The sequence below is a fragment of the Ovis aries genome, chromosome 13 (genome assembly GCF_016772045.2).
Source record: "Ovis aries strain OAR_USU_Benz2616 breed Rambouillet chromosome 13, ARS-UI_Ramb_v3.0, whole genome shotgun sequence".
NCBI lineage: Eukaryota > Metazoa > Chordata > Mammalia > Artiodactyla > Bovidae > Ovis > Ovis aries.
In genome coordinates this window covers 32,795,802-32,820,484 of record NC_056066.1, presented here as the reverse complement: position 1 = coordinate 32,820,484, position 24,683 = coordinate 32,795,802, and the positions used below count along the sequence as shown (strand labels likewise).

General features: G+C 43.4%; 1 protein-coding gene across 39 annotated transcripts in view; it reads right to left on the bottom strand.

Annotated features, from left to right (window-relative positions):
* The window catches only part of ARHGAP12 (Rho GTPase activating protein 12), a 117,217-nt gene extending 92,866 nt beyond the window's left edge, over positions 1–24,351 (bottom strand). For 15 of the 39 annotated variants that reach the window (XM_015099609.4, XM_060397401.1, XM_015099610.4 and 12 more), the window contains exons 1-2: positions 24,207–24,351; positions 5,499–6,262 (exon numbers count right to left, since the gene is read on the bottom strand). In XM_015099609.4, the coding sequence (XP_014955095.2) occupies positions 5,499–6,185 (687 nt within the window). In that variant the 5' untranslated portion in view covers positions 6,186–6,262; positions 24,207–24,351. Of the gene's footprint in view, positions 1–5,498; positions 6,263–7,087; positions 8,297–8,903; positions 23,838–24,201 lie in introns of those variants that run through there. The other 24 variants (XM_060397397.1, XM_060397404.1, XM_060397416.1 and 21 more) reach the window with 11 other exon arrangements.
* Positions 24,352–24,683: the final 332 nt, after the last annotated feature.

The window sequence follows — 24,683 nt, the reverse complement described above, 5'->3', positions numbered from 1 at the left end:
CAGTCCAATTTCTAGCCAGGCTTCCCAGGTGACTCAGTGGTAAAGAAGAATCTGCCTCCCAATGCAGGAGATGTGGGTTCCATCCTTGAGTAGGGAAGGTCCCCTGGAGAAGGAAATGGCAACCCGCTCCAGTATTCTTGCCTGGAGAAATCCCATGAACAGAAGAGCCTGGCAGGCTACAGCCCATGGAGTCGCAAGAGTCGAACACAACTTAGCAACTAAACAACAGCAACAATTTTTAGCCAGGTTAACCTAACAATGGAGAAGGCAATGGCACCCCACTCCAGTACTCCTGCCTGGAAAATCCCATGGACGGAGGAGCCTGGAAGGCTGCAGTCCATGGGGTCGCTGAGGGTCAGACACGACTGAGTGACTTCACTTTCACTTTTCACTTTCATGCATTGGAGAAGGAAATGGCAACCTACTCCAGTGTTCTTGCCTGAAGACTCCCAGGGATGAGAGAGCGGGCTGCCGTCTATGGGGTTACACAAAGTCGGACATGACTGAAGCGACTTAGCAGCAGCAGCAACCTAACACTGCACACTAGAGGCCTATTTACTTTCATTCCTATCACCCAACAACACACATCTGGCTCTCAGCAAAAACTACAAGCACAGCCAAAGGCACTGAGAACACCATCCACACTGTAGCGCCAAACTCAGGCATGGCACAGATGCTGGAGTTATCAGACAGGGAATTCAAAATAACTACTTTTAATATCTTAAGAGCTGTAAAAGAAGAAGTAGACAAACTACTAGAAGAAATGAGTAGTTCAAGCAGAGGAGTGGAAAATCTCAGACAGAATAAAAAACAAATGCTACAAACTAAAGCACTGTAACAGAGAAAATGCCTGTGAAGTGATGATCAGTAGACTGGACATGGATGGGAAAAGAATCAGTCAGCGTGAAGATATGTCAATAGAAATTTCCCAAACTGAAAACACGATAAATACCAAAGTGAAAGTGAGAGTGTCAGTTGCTCGGTCATGTCCCACACAAATATCTAAATACCAAAGAACACACACAAAGCCATACCATCACATTAAAAAAAAAAAAAAAAAAGCAAAAACCATGAAGAAACACGGAATGAAAAGGATCTACTGATGGCAAATAAGCACATGAAAGAGGTTCAGTGACAGGGAAATGCAAATTAAAGTCACAAGCGATTACTACATACCTAACAGAATGGCTACAATAAAGTGACACAGGGGCTTCCCGGGTGGGCCAGTGGTTAAGGAGCCACCTTCCAATTCAGGGGTTACAGGTTTCGTCCCTGTTTGGGGGAACTGAAGATCCCTCACACCCCAGGGCAACTAAGCCCACCCACAACTAGAGAGAAGTCCATGTGCCACAAAAAAAACCCCAGTGGAGCCAAAAAGAGAGAGAGAAAAAGTGACAACGCCAAATGCTGCTGAGCATGCAGAGAACCTGGATCATAAGCACTGCTCTTAATGGTATGAATGCAGAATGTATGGCCACTCTGGAAAACAGTTTGGCAGTTTCTTGAAAAATCAAACATGCATACAGCAGTTATACTCGTGGGCATTTATGGCAGAGAAATAAAAAGGTAAATTCACAGAAAAATCTGCGCAGGAATGTTTACATGCAGCAGCTTTGTTGGCAATAGCCAGAAACTGGAAACTCAGATGCTCTTCAACAGGTGAGGTGAAGCACGGTACATCCATCCCACAGAATACTCGTCATCAACAAAAAGAACACTGATACAGCAACAACCTGCATCAATCTCTCAAGAATTATGCTGAATGGAAGTCAATCCCAAAGGGTTAAATAGGCTTTAAGTCCATTTATATACTACTCCTGAAATGACCATGTTATAAAAATGAAGGACAGATCACTGGTTAAGTAGCATTGGGGGTGGGGGGTAGTGGGTGTGGTGATAAGGGTCCTCTTGTTGATGGAAATGGTCAGCATCTGACTGCACCCACGTCGATACTTCAACTGTGGTGTTATCCAAGATGTCACCACTGCAGGTACTGGACAGCAGGCACGGGCAATCCCTCCATATGACTTCCTACAATTGCTTAAGAAGCTACAATCTTCTCAGAATGCAAAGTTTAATTAAAAGAGACTGATCAATGGTAATATGTCAGAAAAACGGAAATCTCCTAGCAGAAAAATGGAGGGTGGGCGTGTGGCTACCGACTGGAGGGGCTCACGGCTGTGCAGAAGCACAGAGCCATCAAGGTCAGTACAATGCACACAACGGATTATGCGATATGCCTCGATGAAAAGGTGCTTCACACTGCCTTTTGCTTGTTCATATTGTTCACTGTAAGCATGGTACTGATTATATATAAAAATATTCTAAGTGTCTGTAAACTGGTCAACAATGAGACCATGAGCAGCTTTCAGCGGAAGCTGTTTACATGGGGTGCTGAAGCCATACAACAACAGATTAGGGAAGAAGCAGGGAATGAGCAGATGCAGAGAAGTAAACACATGCACCTCTTCCCAGACGCTGCCAGTAAAGAGGGGACGGTGATCCTCGGAGGGGAAGGTATTACTGAAAAGCTTTATTGAAACAGAAAAAAATGAGCAAATTTACATGCTGAAGGGACAAACTTGCTGAATGATGACTTTAAAGCCACATGAGCACACCACTACACAATGTTTGACAAGGTTTCTGAAAAAGAGGGAACAAATATGAAGAGGCCACCCTCCGACAGGAGAGGCCACGCCTGCGCTGTGTGCGCCAGGAGAGACGACTGCTGACACAGATGCGCACGTAGGTTTCATGGTGGGAATAACAGTAAGAGCAGCCACGACCACAGGGAGGACAGCTCTGACACCAAATGCACACGGGACAGCCGGCCCCCAAGGCCCAGCATCTGACACTCACACCCTGCGTGGTCTCCTCCACAAAGAACAGGGTGTGTGGTCAGATGTGACAGCGTGCAACTTCCAACATCAGACCATAAGAAGACAACGCAGCTCCTCCTGAGGGAAAAGTGAGATGCAATATCCAAGTATCTGCAGAGAGGCCCAACCAGCCCTGTGTGAGTGACCATCCTAGAGGCAGCTGCCCCAGCCTGGCCAAGCCTTCATGAGACAGCAACCTCCTGAGAGACCCTAAGCCTTTAAAATCACCAAATACGCTGCTTCTAAATGACTGACCCACAGAAACTGTGAGATAATAAATGTTTACTGTGTTAAGCCAGGAGATCTGGGAGTAAGTTACCAAGCAGCAGTAGAGACCTACCTACTTACTTACAGGCCAGGCACAGTTCTAAGCATGTGAGGTACAAAGTAACTCACCTGTGATCCCCACATCAAGAGGAGGAAACAGATACACAGAAGTTAAGCAATTTGCCGCAATCATCACTCAGCTGGTAAGAGATATGCAGAGTGAAATAAGCCAGAAAGAAAAACACCAATACAGTATACTAACGCATATATATGGAATTTAGAAAGATGGTAACGATAACCCTGTATGCGAGACAGCAAAAGAGACACAGATGTATAAGTCTTTTGGACTCTGTGGGAGAGGGCAAGGGTGGGATGATTTGGGAGAATGGCATTGAAATATGTATAATATCATATGCGAAATGAATCGCCAGTCCAGGTTCGATGCATGATACAGGATGCTCGGGGCTGGTGCACTGGGATGACCCAGAGGGATGGTATGGGGAGGAAGGTGGGAGGGGGTTCAGGATGGGGAACCCGTGTACACCCATGGCGGATTCATGTTGATGTATGGCAAAACCAATACAATACTGTAAAGTTTAAAAAAAAACAGAGAGATAGAGATATGTACCCAGATTCAAATCTAAAGTCAGCTCGATTAACTGCTGGGCATGCATTCCCAAACAGAAGCAGTTCCCATTCCAAGGCTTACATTTCTGCTGTGACATAGGAGGAAAGACTCTCCTGGTAAGAGAGCAGGGAAAAGCAGGTGAATCAGAGAACTGAATAAAACGGAAAAGGTTTAAAACAACTGCCACGAAGAGTTAGGACAGGGTCTGTCTAGAGAAATCTAACAGGATTTCCAAACAGTCCATGAGACATCGGGAGGCACGACCTTCTACGCAGTGAATTTAAGATGAGCACAGTGAATAGAACAGAGGGCTTCTAGTGTGCCCACACACAAAGAAAGCGTAAGTTCAAGTGTGAAACAGTGGTGATGGCCAGATGGAAAAAATAACACATGCCTTTCCTAAGTGCAACTGGCACAATAAGGAGTCACGTACAGAAAAATTCCAGAACACGCTGTATATTCTACATCAAAGTATCACAAAAGGACTGAAGAAAAGACTAAGACGAAGGATGGTAAGCTCACAGCACTCTCCACGTAACTGCCTTGACCTCAAGTGTCGCAAGATTTTCTAGAGAACCTTCCCTTTTTCCTATCTCCATTCAAAAAGTCACGAGAAAAATTAAAGCCTATAAAAGAAAAAGAACATACTAGTTTCATTACAATCAGACCACACCAAAGAGCAGCCTCGCAATTATTCACTGACTTAATTTGATGAGATCTTACAACAGAGCTTTAGGCCCAAAACTTATCAAATTCACTTAATAGTAAACTTTTCTAAATACTTTCAAGTTTCAATTTCATGCATGTTTTTAAAATTACTTCACTTTACTTGACAAACTGGCACAAACTAATCTCAAAATAAACACACAAGAGGGCAGGGCGGGGGCGGGGGGGGGGGGGGTGGGGAATCAAACCACAGATACAAAATTTTTTCCAAGACACTTAAGACACAAAAGTGCTTGAACAGATAAACGTGTGTAAGCTCACTCTCTCTCTCTCTAAATATATATATATGTATTTTTTGAATATTCAAAGTTAATCAACAAGTTTCAAACAAGAAGAGTTAGTATTCGTATGACACTTTCCCTTACTTTCATTATTACTTGAAGACTTAGTAAAAACAAGCCAAAGTGCAGTCAGAAAAACAAAAATTTTCTAGTAAAAGACAAGTGTCCAAACTTGGGGCAGTTCTAGTCCTACAGAGGAACAGGAATACTTAGGGAAACCTTAAAGTGAACCTCCATCAGCCAAAAAGTTATTTCCCATGTTCTCTCTCTCTCACTCTGGATAAACCTATGTACTCTGAAAATAAAGTAAAAATTTAAAATAAAGTTAAAAAAAAATACTCTGAAATAAAAAATATAAAGTACTCTGAAAATAAAGTTTAAAAAAAACCTATGTATTCTGAAAATAAACATAAACCAAGACAATTCTTAAGTCTTACAAAGATTTTAATTAAAATAACACCTATACAAAAGAATGTGTAAAAAACAAGGTCCTACTGTATAGCACTGGAAGCTATATTCAATATCCTGTAGTAAACGATGTGGAAAAAATATGAAAAAAAAAATACATGTATACATGAGCTACTCGGCTGTACAGCAGAAATTAACACAACCATACTTTGATAAAGTAAATTTTTTAAAATAAGATAATAACACCTATAATCAAACGGTTCTGCAGGTGGCACAAGCGTTCCATCACCGCCTGTCGGTCGGTCTTACCCTTATCTGCTCAGTGGAGCTGCTGCTCAGCTCATCACCAGACTCCGAATCCTGCTGGATCCGTTCCGAGCCTTCTCCCGCTGAATCACAAGACTGTTCCTGGGGGAAGCCAGCTTTCTCTACCTCCAAGAACTCCGGACCGGGAAAGTGACCAAATAAGCGTGTCCTATTCTGGCCAGGAACTTTGGGAGAATGTGAGTCACTGTTGAGTTTTCCATTATTGTGGGTCAGGTCCAGGCTGAGGTTGACAGTCTGACCTGGAATGTAACTGGGCCCAAAATTCTGATTGGCATCACGAACAAGACCTGTTCCTTGAACAGAAGACGAGGATGTCTTCCCAAAGCTTGACAGCTCAGGCAACCTGTTCACATTCTCCGAAGACCTCTGGAGGTGGAGACTCTGCGCCGTCTTCACAGAGTGGTTCGGCAGCCCCGTGGCCGGCTTCACAGGCGGCATCAGGGCTCGGCGGCCCACCTCCTTCACGTACTGGGCCGGCACGTAGAACGCTTTGGAGCTCTCGTCTGGCTTGACCTGCCACCAGTCGGCATTGGTCTTCTTCACCAGGAGGTACCGCTCCCCTTGCTTTATCACAACCTTTCTGTCCTTCGCTTCATACTCGTAATCATACTCCACCTCGATGTACACTGGCCCTGGAAGAATCTTCCCGCCTCTGTCAGCCATCTTCATTCAGCAATATTCACCTCTCAGAAAGGACGCTTTGCCACATTGCGGCTTTGTGGATCAATGCAGCTATTTTTATTTAACTGGGGAAGAGAATAAAGAAAAAAGTTAACCTGGTCTGGATTTTTAATATTCATTCACAAGCATCACATAATAAAGAACAATACCTTCAAATCTAAAAAGTAAACCTGTGCCTAATACTGTGTTTACCACCCTGCATTAAAAATGCTCTCATTCTAAAGGAATTCTACATTTTCCAATCATTTATGACCAAAGCCAAACCAATGACTGAAATGGCAAATACGCTAACCAGTCAGACGTATGACTATCAAAAATAAGAGGTGAGAAGTCATCTTCCCTTGCTGACTGCTCACACCTCCTCCTCTCTCTTAGGAAGGCTCACTAACAATAATACATGTTAGGCACTGACCAAGGGCCAGGCATTAAGTCAGGGTCACTGTGTGTCTCACCTAAAACCCTCTTTGAAGCTGAAGCTAGAATTTCAATGATCCTGAATGTCATTCAATGAATTTTAGAAAATTCTCTATTGTCTAAAATGATCAAGGGCATGAGTGAGCATTTAAAAAAAAGTGATCCAAATATGTAAGTTTAATTTCCTAGTATTAATGGGAAAAAAACAATAGTTATTTTTAGGCAAAATACACACACAAACAGAGAAAATAAACTGCTAATTTACTTGTGTTTCCTCTTACAACCACCCCAGGAGGACCATAATCCTCATTAAGCTGAATTCCACAAACTCCAACAAATATCCAATCTTTTTAGTGGTAAATGTCAAAAATAAATTATATACACACCACTCAAAATCTACTAGAAACAGCCCTAAACTGGCTTAAGAAATCTAGGATTCACTTTTATTTCTATACCAATTCCAAATATTTTAGTACCTCGTAAAATACAGCATTTAAACTTCAAAATGATCACAGGAGATCGATTTTGCTCAATTCAAGTCAGGCCCCAACCACTGTGAGATGAAGGCGGTTCCCCCAGAAGGTATGTCTTAAGTCCTAACACAGGACCTGTGAATGCGACTGTACTTGGACACAGGGTCTTGGCAGATGCAGTCAATCTCAGGCGAGTTGAGCTGATTAGGGTGGGCCCAAAATCCAATGGGCTTCCCTGGTGGCTCAGATGGTAAAGAGGCTGCCTGCAACGCAGGAGACCAGGGTTCGATCCCTGGGTGGGGAAGATTCCCTGGAGAAGGAAACGGCAACCCGCTCCAGTACTCTTGCCTGGAAAATTCCATGGACGGGGGAGCCTAGTAGGCTACGTACGGTCCACGGGGTCACAAAGAGTTGGACACAACTGAGCAACTTCACTTTCTCTTTTTTCCTAAGATCCAATGCATTTCTAAGGAGGGAAGACAGGAGACAAGGAGAGGAGACACACAAGGGAAGATGACCGCGTATAGACAGAGGCAGAACTTGGGGGTGAAGCAGCTACAAGTTAAGGAACACCAAGGCCCGCCAGCAGGCACCAGAGGCTGGACAGGCGAGGAAGGGTCCTCCCTGGAGTACTCAGTCCTGCAGCTCCACAACAAGTGAACACGCTTCCGGTTTTTTGGTGGTGTTTTTGACCGCGCCACCCAGCATGCAGGATCTCAGTTCCTCCACCAGGGACTGAGCCCGCACGCCCTGCAGTGGGAGCGCGGACCCCTCACCGGTGGACCCCCAGGAAATGACCCAAGTTTCTGCAGTTTTAAGTTCGCTGTTTGCAGCACTTTGATACAGCAGCCCCAGGAAAACACACTCAGCCCAATACTCGAGAATTCTCAGGCAAACCTGAGTAACTCTTGACTATACCAGAGATGTTTACACAAGGTCCCACAACAGCCTACCAATTTTCCTCAGCACCCAAGTACTGGGCACGGCATTACTGACGCTGTATGTGCCACAACCACCACACCCTGAGGACGACATCCTCCAAAACAGACAAAGCCCAGGTGATAACTAGTCACACAGTTTCTGCAACTCAAATTTACTCTGTAGAAACAAACTAGTTGGATAATGAATTTAATATAGTAATGTTGTTTCAAAAAATAGTAAAAATAAGAAACGTACCTTAGAAGAACTAAACATCCAGGATTACATTTAAACCTATTAAAAAAAATAAATTTCATTAACTTTAACCAGGATTGCTGCAAGAAGACTAAGGAAGGCAATGCTACTAGTAGTGCATGACTTTTTTTACAACAGCTATAAGGAACACCAACAATTTTGCACATCAGGGCTGTGTTCAGCAACACCCTCCAAACACATAAAAACACAAAGTATACTTCACCACCGCCCCTCCTACTTCATTTCCACTTTGCTTCAACTTCATTTCCACCTTTGTTATCCTGACAGAAATGACTTTTTAAAATTTTTAATAACATGAGAAACAACTTTTATGAAAATTGAATAAATCCAGGATGTGAGACATTCTATGAGAAACACACCTGAATGCCTTAAACAATCAGTTTCATGAAATGAGGGAGTCTTCTAGATTAAAGACAACTAGGATACAACTGCCAGATCCACTGGGGTGTTCCAACAGGCACCTAAAACTTCACCACATCCAGAATCTACCCCGCCAGAAACTACCTTGCCAAATCCACCCAGTCCTTCCTGACACGGTAAATAGAAATTCTAAGCTTCCAATCATTCAGCCTTTACTTTCATGCATTACCAGAACATTAGTCACTAGGAGCGTTAATCCTTTTACCTACAGAAAAGTTTTTCACTACAGCTTTTCAAAATTCCACAATGAAATACTTATCCTCAGGCAATTTGTTACTTTCCAGGAAGTAACAACTTAAGAAACACCTTTGAAGATACTGAACAAATAAGGGAATACACAGAAGGCTAGGGGCGCCCAGGTGTACCAGAGGTGGTCAGACACTGATCTGCAGGAAAGGAGCAAAGAAAGTAACAAGAATAAGGAGTAAACTGCAAGGGGAGGGGCGAGGGGCGGTGAGAGGCGTCCCGGCCACCACACCTGCCCCACTGGCTGCACACAGATAAGGAGGAGGAGGAGGCAGGGAGAATGATAAGGCAGTTTCACTACACTCAGCAAGAGACGCCCAGACTCAAGTTTTCATTACTGTAAAGGAAATGAGAACTGCAGGGCGGAGAAAGATGGAGAAGCAGTTCAAAGACTGCAGACAGAACAGGTAGTTAGATACAAGCAGGTGACAGGAGCCAGAGGGGGCACGGGGCGGCAGGCGCACTCGAGAGGAGGGGAACAACAGGAACTGAGACGGTAAGTAAGTAAGCAAGTGTTATATACTACAATCCAAGGTCTAAGAAAAGTTGGACATAACAAATATGAAGAGAAAAGCCCTATTAAAAACTATATGTACAAATAAAATTATGGAATGGCTCTAAAATACTTCCCCTGGAACAGGAAATGGCAACCCACTCCAGTATTCTTGCCTGGGAAATCCCACAGACAGAGGGATCTAGCAGGCCACAGTTCATGGGGTCACAGAGTCAGACACAACTCTGCCACTAAACAAGAGTATGGCAGCACACAGCACACACACACTCTAAAAACTGAGACCTAAGGGAGACTGATCTGCAATTACGCGGATAACTGTTGCTCCTATTTTCATTTAAAAACGTAAGCTGTATTAAAACAAATGTTTATGGTTTTAATTTTGGTTTGCTTCTTCCCCTATTCCCCAAACTGTGGATTCTTTATTTATTTTTTATTGAATCATAGCTGATTTACAATATAGTGCAAGTTTCAGGTGTACAGCACTGAGATTCAGTTACACACACACACACACACACACACACACACTCTTTTCCAAATTCTTTTCCCTTTAGGTTATTTGTTGCTGTTGTTTAGTCCCTAAGTTGGGTCCAACTCTTTGCAACCCAGGGACTGCAGGCCGCCAAGCTCCTCTGTCCATGGGTCTGCCAGGCAAGAATACTGGAGTGAGCTGCCATTTCCTCCTCCAGGGGATCTTCCCGACCCAGGGATTGAACTCCTCTCCTGCACCGCAGGCAGATTCTTTTCCACTGAGCCACCAGGGAAGCCCTGTTACATACTACTGTGTATCCTGCTATCTTAACCTCTCAAATATTTTGGTTAGCATCCTTACTCATTCAACACCACCACCCTCTGAACACAACACTCCACTTACTGAAATATGCTCAACACCCATTACCACACTCCTCCACCCTTTTTCATCACACACACACACACACACACACACACGGCTACTAAGAAGCCAACCACTAGGATAGAGCTCTGCACGTCTACTGTCCAGTAACAACCACTGCCTTTCTTTGCGGCATGAAGCACTTCTTACCCATGGGTTCTGGTATTTCAATAAGAACACACACACAACCGTTTAGAGCTTTTACTTCTCTCCCCACCAAATCAGATACATTTCTACCATGCTACCTTAAACTCTTAATGGCCTCCTCCTTTCTGTCTACAATTTTTCTCATTTCTTTCCAAGCACAAATTACACAGCTCAGCAAATGCTATCTTCCTCCCCCAGGACATCTGCTTTAATCAACTGCATCTCACAGAATGAGATCATTACCTGGTACAACAGGAAGTAAACAAGTAAACAAAGTCTCAAGAGGACTGCGATAAATGCATCCATAATTGATGACCAAATTTAAGACCAAATATCCAAATTTAAGTTTGATACATATATGTACTACATATTTAACAATTTTAATACCATGAACAACAAAATGCTAATACAGCCTCACATATCTATCAATCCACTTAAAAATACCACAATTTAAGCACCAATTCTTGACATGAAGTCCTCCAGCAGCTTTACAAGTACTTGTTTAACACTCCCTTGAATAGGCCTCTACTAAAGAAATCAAATAAACCTTAATGAGCACAACAAAAAAGTTAAAAACAACTCCAGCATAAGTTCCAGAATAAGAAAGTATTTCACCAAATAGTTCTCTAGATCATTCACTTAACAAGAAACCATAGACCATGACAGGGACCCTAAGGTTTCTTCTGAATGCGTGATCCCTGTTTTCTAAGAATAAAAATATAGAGGATATAAGGTATTTCTTTAGGCCTAAAGAAAACAAGCAAAATATACTGATTGCTGTCATAAACTATTCTGGTCATAAAGAAACATTAAAATAGGAAGGATACAGGAAACAATCAGTTAACTGGAAAGCAGTAGAAAACACAGTCAAGCATAAACTGATAAAGGAAATTCAAAACCAGATTTAAAATACAAAACAAAAATGAGGAAACAACAAAAGAAGTATTTCTGAGAGCAAGCTTTTAATAAAAGTGATACTTGCATGTAGTATTTCAGAAAGATCTATGCCAGGAAGTCTTCCTTAGTCAGATATGAGGGGGACCTAAGAATTTTTCTTGGATTGTTACAAGAGTGGAAAAATATTCCAATTTATTCTTCAAATATTTATTTATTTGGCTGACTTGGGTCTTACTTGCAGCACAGATCTTTGACATATCATGAAGGACCTTGCCACTGCTGGGCATGGACTCCCTAAGTTGCAGGCCTCAGGTTTAGCTGCTCTGTGGTAGGGGGGATCTCAGCTTCCCAACCAGGAATTGAGCCCCTGACCCCTGCATTGCAAGGCAGATTCTTAACCACTGGAAGAGGAGGGAAGTCCCAGAAATATTCCAATTTTTAAAGGAAGTAATATGGCCTTGGGTTTGATGATGAATTTTTAAATGTACCTCCAAATGCATAATTCATGAAAGAGAAAATTAAAGAGGACCTTCTTAAAATTACAAATTTCTGCTCTGTGAAAGGTACAGAAAATGAAAACATGAACCAGAGACAAGGAGAAAATAAAACAGATGTCTGATGAAGGGCTTTTATCCAGAACATACACAAAACTCTTAAAACTCAACAAAAGAACCAATTTTTTAAATGGAAAACAATCTGAAAAGACACATCATGAAAGAACATAAGCACATGAAAAAATACCCAACTTTGTGTCATTCGGGAATAGCAAACTGAAAAAATGAGATATCACTGTACCACTGTTAGAGTGGCTAAAATCCAAAAACCTGACACCACCAAATGCTGATAAGGACGCAGAGCAATGGGAGCTTTCACTCACTGCTAGTGGGGATGCAAAATGGTGGAGCCAGTTTGGAAGTCATTTAACAGTTTCTACACAAGCGAATGTTGTCTTACCACACAATCTAGCAACAAGGTTGATGATTTTACATCTTATTTCTACAAAAAGTCCTGCATGCAAATGTTCAGAGCAGCTGCCCCAAACTGGAAGCAATCAAGATGTCTTTCAAAAGGTGAAAGGATAAACTGAGGCAGCCAGACAAACAATACTATTCAGTCAGTCAGTTCAGTCGCTCAGTCGTGTCTGACTCTTTTCGACCCCATGAACCACGGCACGCCAGGCCTCCCTGTCCATCACCAAACTCATGTCCATTGAGTCAGTGATGCCATCCAACCATTTCATCCTCTGTCGTCCCCTTCTCCTCCTGCCCTCAATCTTTCCCAGCATCAGGGTCTTTTCAAAAGAGTCAGTTCTTCGCATCAGGTGGCCAAAATATTGGAGTTTCAGCTTCAACATCAGTCCTTCCAATGAACACCCAGGACTGATCTCCTTTAGAATGGACTGGTTGGATCTCCTTGCAGGCCAAGGGACTCTCAAGTGCCTTCTCCGACACCACAGTTCAAAAGCATCAATTCTTCGGCGCTCAGCTTTCTTTAGAGTCCAACTTTCACATCCATACATGACGACTGGAAAAACCATAGCCTTGACTAGATGGACCTTTCATTACTATTCAGTAATAAAAAGAAAGAGCTTTGAGCTATGAAGACAGAAGTGAGTCTTAGATTTATTTTGCTAAGTGAAAGAAAAACAGACAGAAGAGGCAACATATAGAATGATTCTATCGTGTGGCAGTCTGGAAAAGTCAAAACCACAGAGACTGTGATTGCTAGGGGTGGGAGGCAGGGAGGGGGGCTTCCACAGGTGAAGCATTGCAGATTCTTTCAGGTCGATAAACTATTTTGTACGATGTTGTAATGGTGTACACAATACGTTATGCACTTGTCAAAACCCATTCATCTTTGCAACACAAGCATGTACTCCAATGTTTTCAAATTCTAAACAATCCTTTAGGAGGTCAAGGGGATCCCAGCAGGGAAGCAGATGTGACTCGATGGTCGAACAGTATTACACATGTACGGGATGACCTCACCTCACCGAACAGAGCAGGAATGGAGGCAGAGGCTGACATCACTTACTGTGGAAATAAGTCAAGTTTATCAGAACACAAAGGAAATGCATATGACTAACACATAAACAACATTTCCTGTGAGAGTATGAATTAAAAATTGTGATACTGCTATGCGCATACATACACTGGAATTGAATATAATTAAGTATTACAGAATGTAGAAGGTGGGAGCCAAGTTCCCCAATGTTGGAATATGAACTTATAGACACACAAGGGAGACACATGTCTATATGCTTCGTACACCACACACAAATCCTGCTGTCAGCAGAAACGACACCTACGCAGCAACAAGCACACACAGCACTCAGGTTTGGTCTCTAATACCATTCTTCAAATAAAAGGACCAAGGTTTTTTGGAGAAATAACTGATTCAAGGGCTGGGGCTGGAAATATACAAGATGAGCTTGGAGCCTGTAGTGACACATTCTCCCAACCTGGCTTTTATGTGCTTGATTTCAATGCTTCCTATCATTAGAGAACCATCTTCTTAAACTGTAACTCAACTAAAAGTGGTATCATGCGTACTTGACATTCCTATGAACATATCTTACATTATGCTGTCCCACTTTAAATAAACTTGCATTCCATCTGTTGTTTACTTTCATACAATGCTTTTCTCATCAAAACACAAATTACATTTAAGAAGTACTAAGAGTTCTCCATTATCAGTGGTTGTTATAGCTCTGGGTCCATTCTAAAGTGACCTCATCTTATACATGGAAATATAAATACTGACCCAAATGACAGAGCAGAAAATAAGGAGCCTACTGTCTTCCCAAAATATTCGTAAATTCAGTACTGTACTAAACAGTCCTGTTCAAGCCCTTTCATATTAAAAACCATTAAACTGGCTTTTAATCATTTCGGATTCACTCACACACAAAGAATTTTAATGGGATGACATAGGCTACCACGAAGGATAGTCTAAAGGTAAAAAAAACTCAGTTATTAAAAAGACTAAGAAACAAAAAGAATATTTGCTTGATGCAACAGGTTAAACTTCCTCTTCCTTCATAGTCTATGTCACCAAACGCTAACTATACAAGAGTGGCTTCCCACGAACCTTTAAAACCCCTCCTCTATGACCAGCCTAGACAGCATATTAAAAAGCAGAGGTGTTACTTTACCAACAAAGGTCCATCTAGTCAAGGCTACGGTTTTCCAGTGGTCATGTATGGATGTGAGAGTTGGACTACAAAGAAAGCTGAGCACGGAAGAATTGATGCTTTTGACCTGTGGTGTTGGAGAAGACTCTTGAGAGTTCCTTGGACTGCAAGGAGATTCAACCAGTCCATTCTAAAGGAGATCAGTCCTGGATGTTCTTTGGAAGGACTGATGTTGAAGCTGAAACTCCAATATTTTGGCCACCTGATGTGAAGAGCTGACTCTTTTGAAAAGACCCTGACGCTGGGAAAGATTGAGGGCAGGAGGAGAAGGGGACAACAGAGGATGAGATGGTTGGATGGCATCACCAACTCAATGGACATGAGTTTGGGTTATCTCCAGGAGTTGGTGATAGACAGGGAGGCCTGGAGTGCTGCAGTTCATGGGGTCGTAGAGTCAGACATGACTGAGCGACTGAACTCAACTATGATCAACATTCGGCTTCCAAATTTTTCAGCTCTCACTCTCTTCTACATGCACTCCAGTCTATGGATTCTTCCTCCTAGATCCTGAACACCTGAGTCCCACAATTTAATTTTTCACTAAGAACTTCCTAAAATAATCAGCTAAGGGAGTTCCCCAGTGGCCTAGTGGTTGCAATTCCAGGATTTCACTGCCATGGCCCGGGGCTCAGTCCCTGGTCAGGGAACTGAGATTCACCACGTAGCCAAATTAACTAACCAGCTTAAAAAAAAAAAAAAGAAATTATCATTTTTACACTTCACACAATTTTCATCTTGCCTCTGTGGCATCCCACCCACTGTGCTTGTTGTAACGCCTTGATTTCCCTCTGGGGAAGCACCCATTGCCCAGGGTCTCAGTTCACATCACTAATCATTGTTACATACTAAAGAGAAAATCATAAACTTGGTCTTTACTAAGTTTTATAAGACCTCTGCTCCTCTAATAATTCATTTTAGAAGAAAGCCTCCGTTCACTTCAGGGCTTCACTGGTCACCCAAGCATTAACTGCCACCCTGCCCTGACCAACTCAGATATTCCTCTGCAACTATACACATTACCCTCCTAATCTCTGAAATGACTGTTTACATTCAACCTAATTCCATGCTTAAAAAACAAAAACATATAGCTCACAAAACAAAAACACAAATATAGTGATTATTATGGTGGGGTCATTGCAAAGGTCTAGCCAGACATCAATAACCTACTTTTAAAAAAAAGAAAAAAGTACTCATTATAAAGCTTAAATTATGCCAATCTACTTCAAAATAAATTGCAATGAGCAGAGTCAGATAGGCAAAGGACCTGAATAGACATTCTCCCAAGGAAGATACACACATGGCCAATAAGCAAATCAAACGCAAATCAAAACCACAATGAGACACCACGCCACATCCATGAGAGTGGCTACTGTAAAAATAACAACAGAAATAACAAGTGTTGGTGAGGAGGTGGAGAAACTGGAATTCATGTGCACTGCTGGTGCGAATGTAAAATGGAGAATATAATTTAGATCAGTTTATACAAGTCTACCCCAAAACTATAAAAATCACTTCAATCCTCACACAGCTTTCACAGATCCTCTTAAAAAGTAAATACTGAAAGACAAATAAACATTCAGCCTTTTGGAAGACTGACAAGCAGCACTTCTGTAGCACACACAGTGATGAACTGCTGCTACTGCCAACGCCCACCCAGGCTGCAGACGGGAGCCGGGGTGCAGCCTGTTAGGAGCCCAGCCGCTCCCCATCTCTCTCGCTCCCCATCTCTCTCGTTGCCGCCCCAACCCCACGGCCCCCACCACCCTGCTCGGGTCTGTGGAAAAGCTGTCTTCCACGAAACCAACCCCTGGTGCCCAAAAACTTAGGGACTGCTGTCTTACCGGTTCCTGTCCTCTATTGGAAAGAAAAATAAAAAACATGACTCTTCTCATTCAAATTTAAATTGTTATACAAAACATTAGAAAACCAATTATGCAAACTAAAACCAAAACAAGGTATTACTACCCACCAATTAGAATAAAGTTAGTTTTTAAAAACAAAGACAGTATCAAGGGCTGACAAAGATACCAACAACTGGACACACATTCAGTACTAGTGGGAATGCTAAATGGTACAGCTAGTTCAGTAGTTTCTTATAAACATACATTTTCTGTTGACTATATTCTAGTCCATGAAACAAATCTTAATAAATCTGTAAGGACCGGAATAACATAAATAACGTACTCTGACAACTCCACAACATACTTCTAAATAAACCACAGGTTGAATAAGAAATCAAATAAGAGATATGAATTGGATAAAAATGAAAAGGTGACATCTCAGAGTTTGTGGGATGCAGCTATAGCAGTGCTCAAGAGAAAATTTATATACCAAATGCCAACAATCAGAAAAGAAAAAGGTCTCAGATCAGTGATGTAAGACTGCACTCTAAGAAACTAAAGAAGAATAAATTAAACCCAAAGCAAGCAGAAGAAAGGACATGATAAAGATCAGAGCAGAAATCAGTAAACGAGAAAACAGAAAAATGTTAGAGAAAATCAATGAAAACCAGAAGCTGGTTCTTCAAAAAGATCAGTAATACTGACAATCCTCTAGCCAAACTGATCAAGGACTAAAGACAAAAAACACAAATAACCAGCATTAAGAATGAAACAAGGGATGTAACTCTAGATCTTAAAGACATTAAAAGGAAAATAAGAGAACATTATGAACAGCTTTAAGCTGATAAATTCATCAATTTAAATGAACCAGATACATTTCTTTGGCAAATTACTAAAGCTTGCTTAAGAAACAGATAACCTAAATCATTCTATGTTTATTAAATAAGTTGAATCTGTCTATAAAAATCTTCCCACAAAGAAAACTCCGGGCCAAGATGGCTCCACTAGTGAATTTTACCAAAGTGTAAGGAAAACAATACCAGCTGTAAACAAACTTCTTACAGAAAATTGAAACAGAGGGAAAACCCATCCCAACTCATTCTATGAAGTCAGTGTGTCTTCATGCCAAAACCAGAAAAAGAAGTTATAAAAGAGAAAAACTACAGACCAACATCCCTTATGAACAGAGTCACAAATATCTCAGACACAAACTTATCTCCAACAAAGAACTCATACTTATAGAATACACAAAAACTGTAGAAGTCAATAAGAAGACAAATACCCAATAAAAAGGGGGCAAAAGATAGGAATGGACAAGTATTCATATCCAAGGAGGAGGATTTATAGATGGTAAAGAAGTTCATGAAAAGATGCCCAAAATCTTTAGTCCTTAGGAAAACGTAAATTAAAAACACAAATAACATCACACACCTACTGGAATGACTAAAATTAAAAGGCTGACCATACCAGTATTTCTGAGAATGTGGAGCAACCAGAATTCTGACATACTGCTGGTGGGGATGTAGAACAGTACAACTACTTTGGGAAAAGTTGGGCAGACTCTTAAAACCTTGAAATATACATCAACCATATGACCCAGGGATTCTACTCCATGGTATTTACCAAAGATGAAAACACATGTCCATATAAAGACCTGTCCATGAATGTATACAGTGGCTTTATTTGTAACAGCGCCTAATTGGAAGCAACCCAATGACCACCAACAGGTGACCACATAAAAGTAATTGTGTAATATCCACACGATGGGACATCAATCAATAATAAAAAGGAACAAACTACTGATATACACAACCAACTGGATGAATCTCAAGATAATTTGGTTGAATGAAAATAATCCAGACAAGAAAGAGCACATACTCTATATCTACATAACATTCTAGAAAATGCAAAGTAATAAATAGTGACAGAAAGCAGATCAGAAATACACAGAAATAGTTACCAGGGAACAAGAGCAATGAATTACCTTTGGGCTTTAGGAAATTAGGAGGTGAAAGATGGGTATGTTTGCTATCCTGAAAATGGTGATGATTCTACAGGCCTACTCCTATGTCAAAACTCATCAAAATGCACACTCTAAATATGTCCAGTTTATTTTACAGCAATTACACCTCAATAAAGCTGTTAAACAAAACTCTAATAAGGCAAATTAAAACCACCAGATATCAGGGACTTCCCTGGAGGTCAAGTAGTTAAGAATCTGCTTTCCAATGCAGGGGACTCGGGTTCAATCCCTGGTGGAGAAACTAAGATACCACACGCCACCAGACAACTAAGCCTGAGAGCCTCAACTGGAGAACTAGCGCACGGCAACTGCTGAGACCAGGGCTGTGGCGGCCGCGCAACGCAAGGAAAACCATGCCTGCCACTGCCTGCCACAACTAACCCTGAGGCAGCCAAAAACCAATAAATATTAGGGGAAAAAAACCACACCAGGTATCACTACGCCCCTACCAGAATGGCTTTAGATACATATTAAGGATATTTTGCAGGGCAAGGACACCAGCAACTGGGAACTCTCATTCACTGCTGGTGGTAATGCAGAGCAGTACCGCTACTATGGAAAGCACTTTGGCAATTTCTTAAACATACATTTATGATCTAGCAACTCCTCTTCTAGGTGTTTATCCAAGAAAAATGAAAGCATAAGTCCTTGCAAAGGCCTTACATGAACATTCATAACAGCCGGGAACTGGAAATGACCCAGAGGCCTATCAACTGGTGAATGCCTAGACCAACTGTGGTACAACCCTCTGTAAAACAGGAAACAACACAAACTTCAGAAGATCCCTGTGAGAATGAGTAGAGAAAACATGAAAAAGTACGTAGTAAACTATAAAGCATGATAAAAAAGCATCGCATTAATCACAGCTTCCTCAAGGAAACCAAACAGAGACAGAAAAGCACCAACCATATAGAGTATATAACCTTCAATGTCTGGCTTGTTTTGCTTAGAACAATGCTAAGCAATGTCGCTGCTTACGCTTGTTTTATTGTTGACTTTTATTTTAGTGTATGTATATTGTAACGCAATAAAACTATTTTCTAAAACAAACCAATAATATACAGCAACATACAGGCAATTTTCAGCTTAACTTTTAAAGATACTGCTCTAACTTCAAAATGTATTAATAGTTTGAATTCTCCAGTGGTGAAGGAGCACAGGACTCAGGGATGAAGGACTGAAATTTAAATCAGGGCTTGATTTAGCAGCTCACAGGCCCTCAGCACCTGAACTATCTAAAAAACAAAAGAAATACACACCTCAAAAGATCCTTATGAAAATGGAAAGAGAAAAAGTACTTTGTAAACTGGGATGCATGATACAAAACATTCACATTAATTAGCACTTACTCAAAGAGAACACTCACAACTGAACTGATTGCTTTTAAAATGAGCCCCTTGTCAAATGTCCCTGTTTCTGCCTCTTGCTAGCTATGTAACCTCAGACAAGGCAACCAACCTCTCTAAGCCTCAGTATTTTTTCCATTTGTGAAAGGGAGCTGATTAATAGTACATATCACATGTTGGGAGAGTTAAGTAAATATGCATAAAGCACTTGGTATAATTCCTAGCACATGTTAAGTACTTTGTAAGTTTTAGTTCTTAATACAAAAATACTATTATTACCCTAGGAGACCTAAGAGTAGCCTCCATCCTGCCCACCCAAGCTGTAGTAGTGCAGGTCATATTAGTGATCCAGATCACTGCGTCTCACTTTTAGTGAAAGACGGCATCACCTGGAGAGCCGCTTTAAAAAAACATTCTTGGGACTTCCCTGATGGTCCGTCCAGTGGTTAAGACTCTGAGCATCCACTGCAGGGGACACTGGTTCAACACCAGGTCTGGGAACTAAGATCCCACATGCCACAGTGTGGCAAAAAATAAAAATAAAAACACGTTCTTTTAGACGAGTTTTAGATTCACAGATTTATTGCAAAGATAGTACAGAGTTCCCATATACCCTGTACACTGTTCCCCTGACTACAAACATCTTACGTTAGTACAGTATATTCATCACACTCCATGAACCAATACTGACAATAATGACCATATTCCTTAATTTTCCCCTAATGAACTTTTCCTGTTCTACGATCATATCCAAAACACCACATACGCATTCTGTAGTCATATGCTGTAGATTAATGAAATCCCAGATATTCCAATGAGAGTAGGTTTGAGGTGGGGCCCAAAAATGTGCATTTCTAACAAGTCCCCAAGGGTTGCTGATGCAGCCAATCTGAAAGCTCACTTAGAACAGCAGTGATTGCAGACTCCAGAACCACCACTGTTCAACACAGCAGCCACTGCTAAGAAATGCGCCTACTGAGCATGTAACTTGTGGCTAACCTAAACTGAGGCGTGCTATACGTGTAAAACCCACATGGGAGTCTGAAGCTGTCATACAGACAAAATGATAATAAGATTTACCTCACGGCTTCTTTGACTCTTTCTCAGTTATCATGTGAGTACTAAAAATTACTTGAGAATTACCAAGGTGACTGGCATCACATTTCCACACGACAGCAGTAGTCTGAAGTCCTGGCAGCACTGGTATTACATGGGGTTTAAGAAGTTCAGGTGATGTCCATGTACACTAAAATTTGAGAAGCACTGGACTATCAAGGCAAGGGGTGCTTAGAGAGGTCATGATCTGATAGTTCAGTTCAATTAAAAAACTGGTCAACTGTACACTGAAACTGCAAAATATTAAGTCAATAAAACAAGGAAATGGCTGAATCACTGCAAAGCCATCCAAAAACGAGGATGTGGCACAATTAGAACAGTTAGCAATTAAAGAAACCACAAAGGTAGCGGCCCAACTGGTTCCTCAAAAGAGCATGATTCTGAAGCACAATGATGCTGTGTGGTACCATCCTGCCTTTTCACTTTTGATTCATTCAACGAAACAATGCATATTTGCAAGTACAACTAAAACTATTCTATATAAAAGTTTAATTTCACTCTTCTTTCTCACTACTATAAAACTGTAATGCCCACTTTAGGCAGATTTACCTTAAACTGCTTTTTCCTAGCACCAGTTTTCTCATAGAAGCAAAAATGAGTGTGTGAGTGTGAAAGTCGATCAGTCGTGTCTGACTCTTTGCAACCCTTTGGTCTATACAGTCCATGGAATTCTCCAGGCCAGAATACTGGAGTGGGTAGCCGTTCCCTTCTCCAGGGGATCTTCCCAACCCAGGGATCAAACCCAGGTCTCCCACATTGCAGGCGGACTCTTTACTAGCTGAGCCATCAAAAAAGCTGCTGCTGCTAAGTCGCTTCAGTCGTGTCCGACTCTGTGCGACTCCATAGACAGCAGCCCACCCAGGCTCCCCGTCCCTGGGATTCTCTAGGCAAGAATACTGGAGTGGGTTGCCATTTCCTTCTCCAGTGCATGAAGTGAAAACTGAAAGTGAAGTCGCTCAGTCCTGTCCGACTCCTAGTGACCCCTGGACTGCAGCCCACCAGGCTCCTCCATCCATGGGATTTTCCAGGCAAGAGTGCTGGAGTGGGGTGCCATCAAGGAAGCTACCATTTAGTAATTTTACACAGCATCAGAGTCACTGTCTTAATTAACTTATACTGTTTGTTACCTTTTTTATCCTCAGAATTGTCGACTGCATCATTTGAAGTACTTTACATTCGTAAAACACATTTTCTGTCAACCTAATAAAAAAAAGCACTCAGCAGATACTTTCTTATTAATGAAAGAACCGCCAAATGATTGACTACAAATAATACAGTTTTTCTGCAGTATTTATATATTCTCACTTGTGCCTCACAACAACTAGTGTAGTATGTAAAAAAAAAAGAAAAAAACTAAAGATACATAAAATACTGACTGTATGTGGACAACCCCTCTATACAGATGGCATCACATTAAGAATCAGTGCGTTAGCAATCTTCTCCAACTTCTGTCCTCCATAAAGTAGGAACAGAAGCCTACCACCCCATACTGGGGCATGCACATGCAATATGGTACATCAGGCTTCATTCAACTCATTTTTCCCCAAAAGAGTCCCTTTCCAGACCAGCAGAGCTTCCTGAAACCAGGAGTCACGCCGACATGCCCAGCTCCTCAGGTTCTTCCAGTTGCCCCACTCAGGGTCAAGTCTTTAGAGACTGGTTCAAGCCAAACTCTGCTCAGAAACATTTCCAAGGCATTTTTTAAAACAGAGAGAAAGAGAGAAACACTGGCCCCAGCAGCCAGACCATCTACTCCGACCAAAAGATAACACAAAAGACATCCTGCCCTGTCAGGCACCCTCCTGCGGATCAGGTAAGGAGCACTGGCTATAGATCCACCTCCAGGCCACCGTTTCCCAGCATCTGGGTATGAAAGAGCCGCGGCCAGGAGCTGGACGTTTTTGAGCCACCCTTCACTGTAACATTCAGAGTCTTCCAAGGTCTCACCTTCAGAAGCTGAGAGGGAGAATTTTAATCAGAATCCGGGTGGACTCTTCATTCAAAGTTCCCTCCTTCCTCCCCGTATTCACCTCCCGTTAGGAACACATGCCTAAATGTTCAAAAAAATCTGCCACCGGGGCTTCTCTGGCGGTCTGGTGGATAAGAATCCGCCTTGCAATGCAGGTGACACGGGTTCGATATCTGGTCCCAGAAGATCCTACAGGCCGCGGAGCAGCTAAGCCCTTGAGACACAACTACCTGCCCCAACTACTGAAGCCCGCACTCTAGGGCCCAGAGGACACAAGAGAAGCCACAGCAATGAGAAGACCACTCACCACAACGAACGGTTGCCCCTGCTTCCCGCAACTAGAGAACGCCTGCGCACAGCAAATGAAGACACAGCACTGCTCAAAATAACGTAAACAAATCTTTTTTTTAATTACCTCCCATGTCTTAATTAACCATAAAGCAACACGAATGTTACCAGCCTGTCCCGACAACAAATACTTCACTTGGAGACACATCAGAACTTTCATACAGCCACGCTTTGAACATGCTCGCCTTCGCAAGTGCCTGGAAAACGGCGGCTGCCGTCAGAAGGAAAACATCACCACGCCTCGAGAATGACCCTGTGGCCTTTTCGTGTCAAAGGGTCTGCGGTAACTTCAGACGCCACACGTCAAGGACAGTCATCCTTAGAAGACAATACACACATACACACACACACACCCCCGAGAAGAGCGCAGAGGGTTTTCTGAAATTAAAAACGGTGGAGGAGAATTCTCGCAGAAGGGCTAGAAAGAAGCAGATGCCCACTGAGCAGGGGCGGGGCACCTCTAGAAGCTGCAGAAGCCCCCATGCCCAGTCTGGGGGATCAATAGCCTTCGAGCAGCCCCAAGTCGGCTCCTGGGGCTGCTGGGCGGGCGGGGGTTGCACCTCCCGCAGCAGTTGAGGAGCGGGCTCGCCGCCGGCGGGAGGCCAGAAAGGAGGGCGGCACCGCCAGCCTTTTACACACACACACACACACGCACACGCACACGCACAGCCCGCCACCCTCCTTCCTGGGGGCGGGGCGGCGGGCACTGCCCTCTCACAGGAAGTCAGGAAACCCGGGGGGCAGAGGAGCCGCAACTTCCAGCCATTTAAAACCCCGTCGCCCACGTCGCCCGAGCGGCCGGCAGCGGCCCGGCGCCTGGACCCCGCCGGCCGCGCCCCCGGCCGCACCTCGCGCACCCCGGCGTCGCCGCGCGCCCGCACACGCCTCCTCCGGCCCCGCAGCCCCGGCCCCGGGCGCCTTTGTGCAGCGCCGCCCCGACCTGCCCTCCGCCCGGGCTCACTCTCCCTACCAACCTCACCGAGGGCCCGGCGGCTTCGCGGGGTGGGGCGGCTCCCTCCTGGCCCGGCTCGGCGGCGGCGGGGCGCCCAGACGAACCTGAAGGGCGCTCACTCAGCGGCGGCCGCGGCCGGCGCGTCCCCGCAGGCGGCTCTCCCGGGGCGGGTGAGTTCCAGGGCACGTCGGAGCGCGCCGGCGCGGGGGCGGGGCGGGGCGGGGCCACGTGACGGGGCGGGGCGCGGCGCACGTGACCGCCAGGCGGGCGCCGGGGGAGCGGGCGGCGTGGATCCGGGAGGAGGAGGGGAGAGGCGGGGGGAGGGGCCGAGGATCGCCCGGGCGCCCGAGCTGCTCGCCGAGGGAGGGGGGCGGTGGAGCTTTTAAACGCCAAGTGGGGAAAGTTGAGGAGAGGCCGGTGGGGAAAACGAGGGAAGGGCGGAAGGAAAACGGCCCGAGTCCTGGGGTGGCAGGAGTGGGGCCCAGGGGAGAAGGGGGCGTGGGC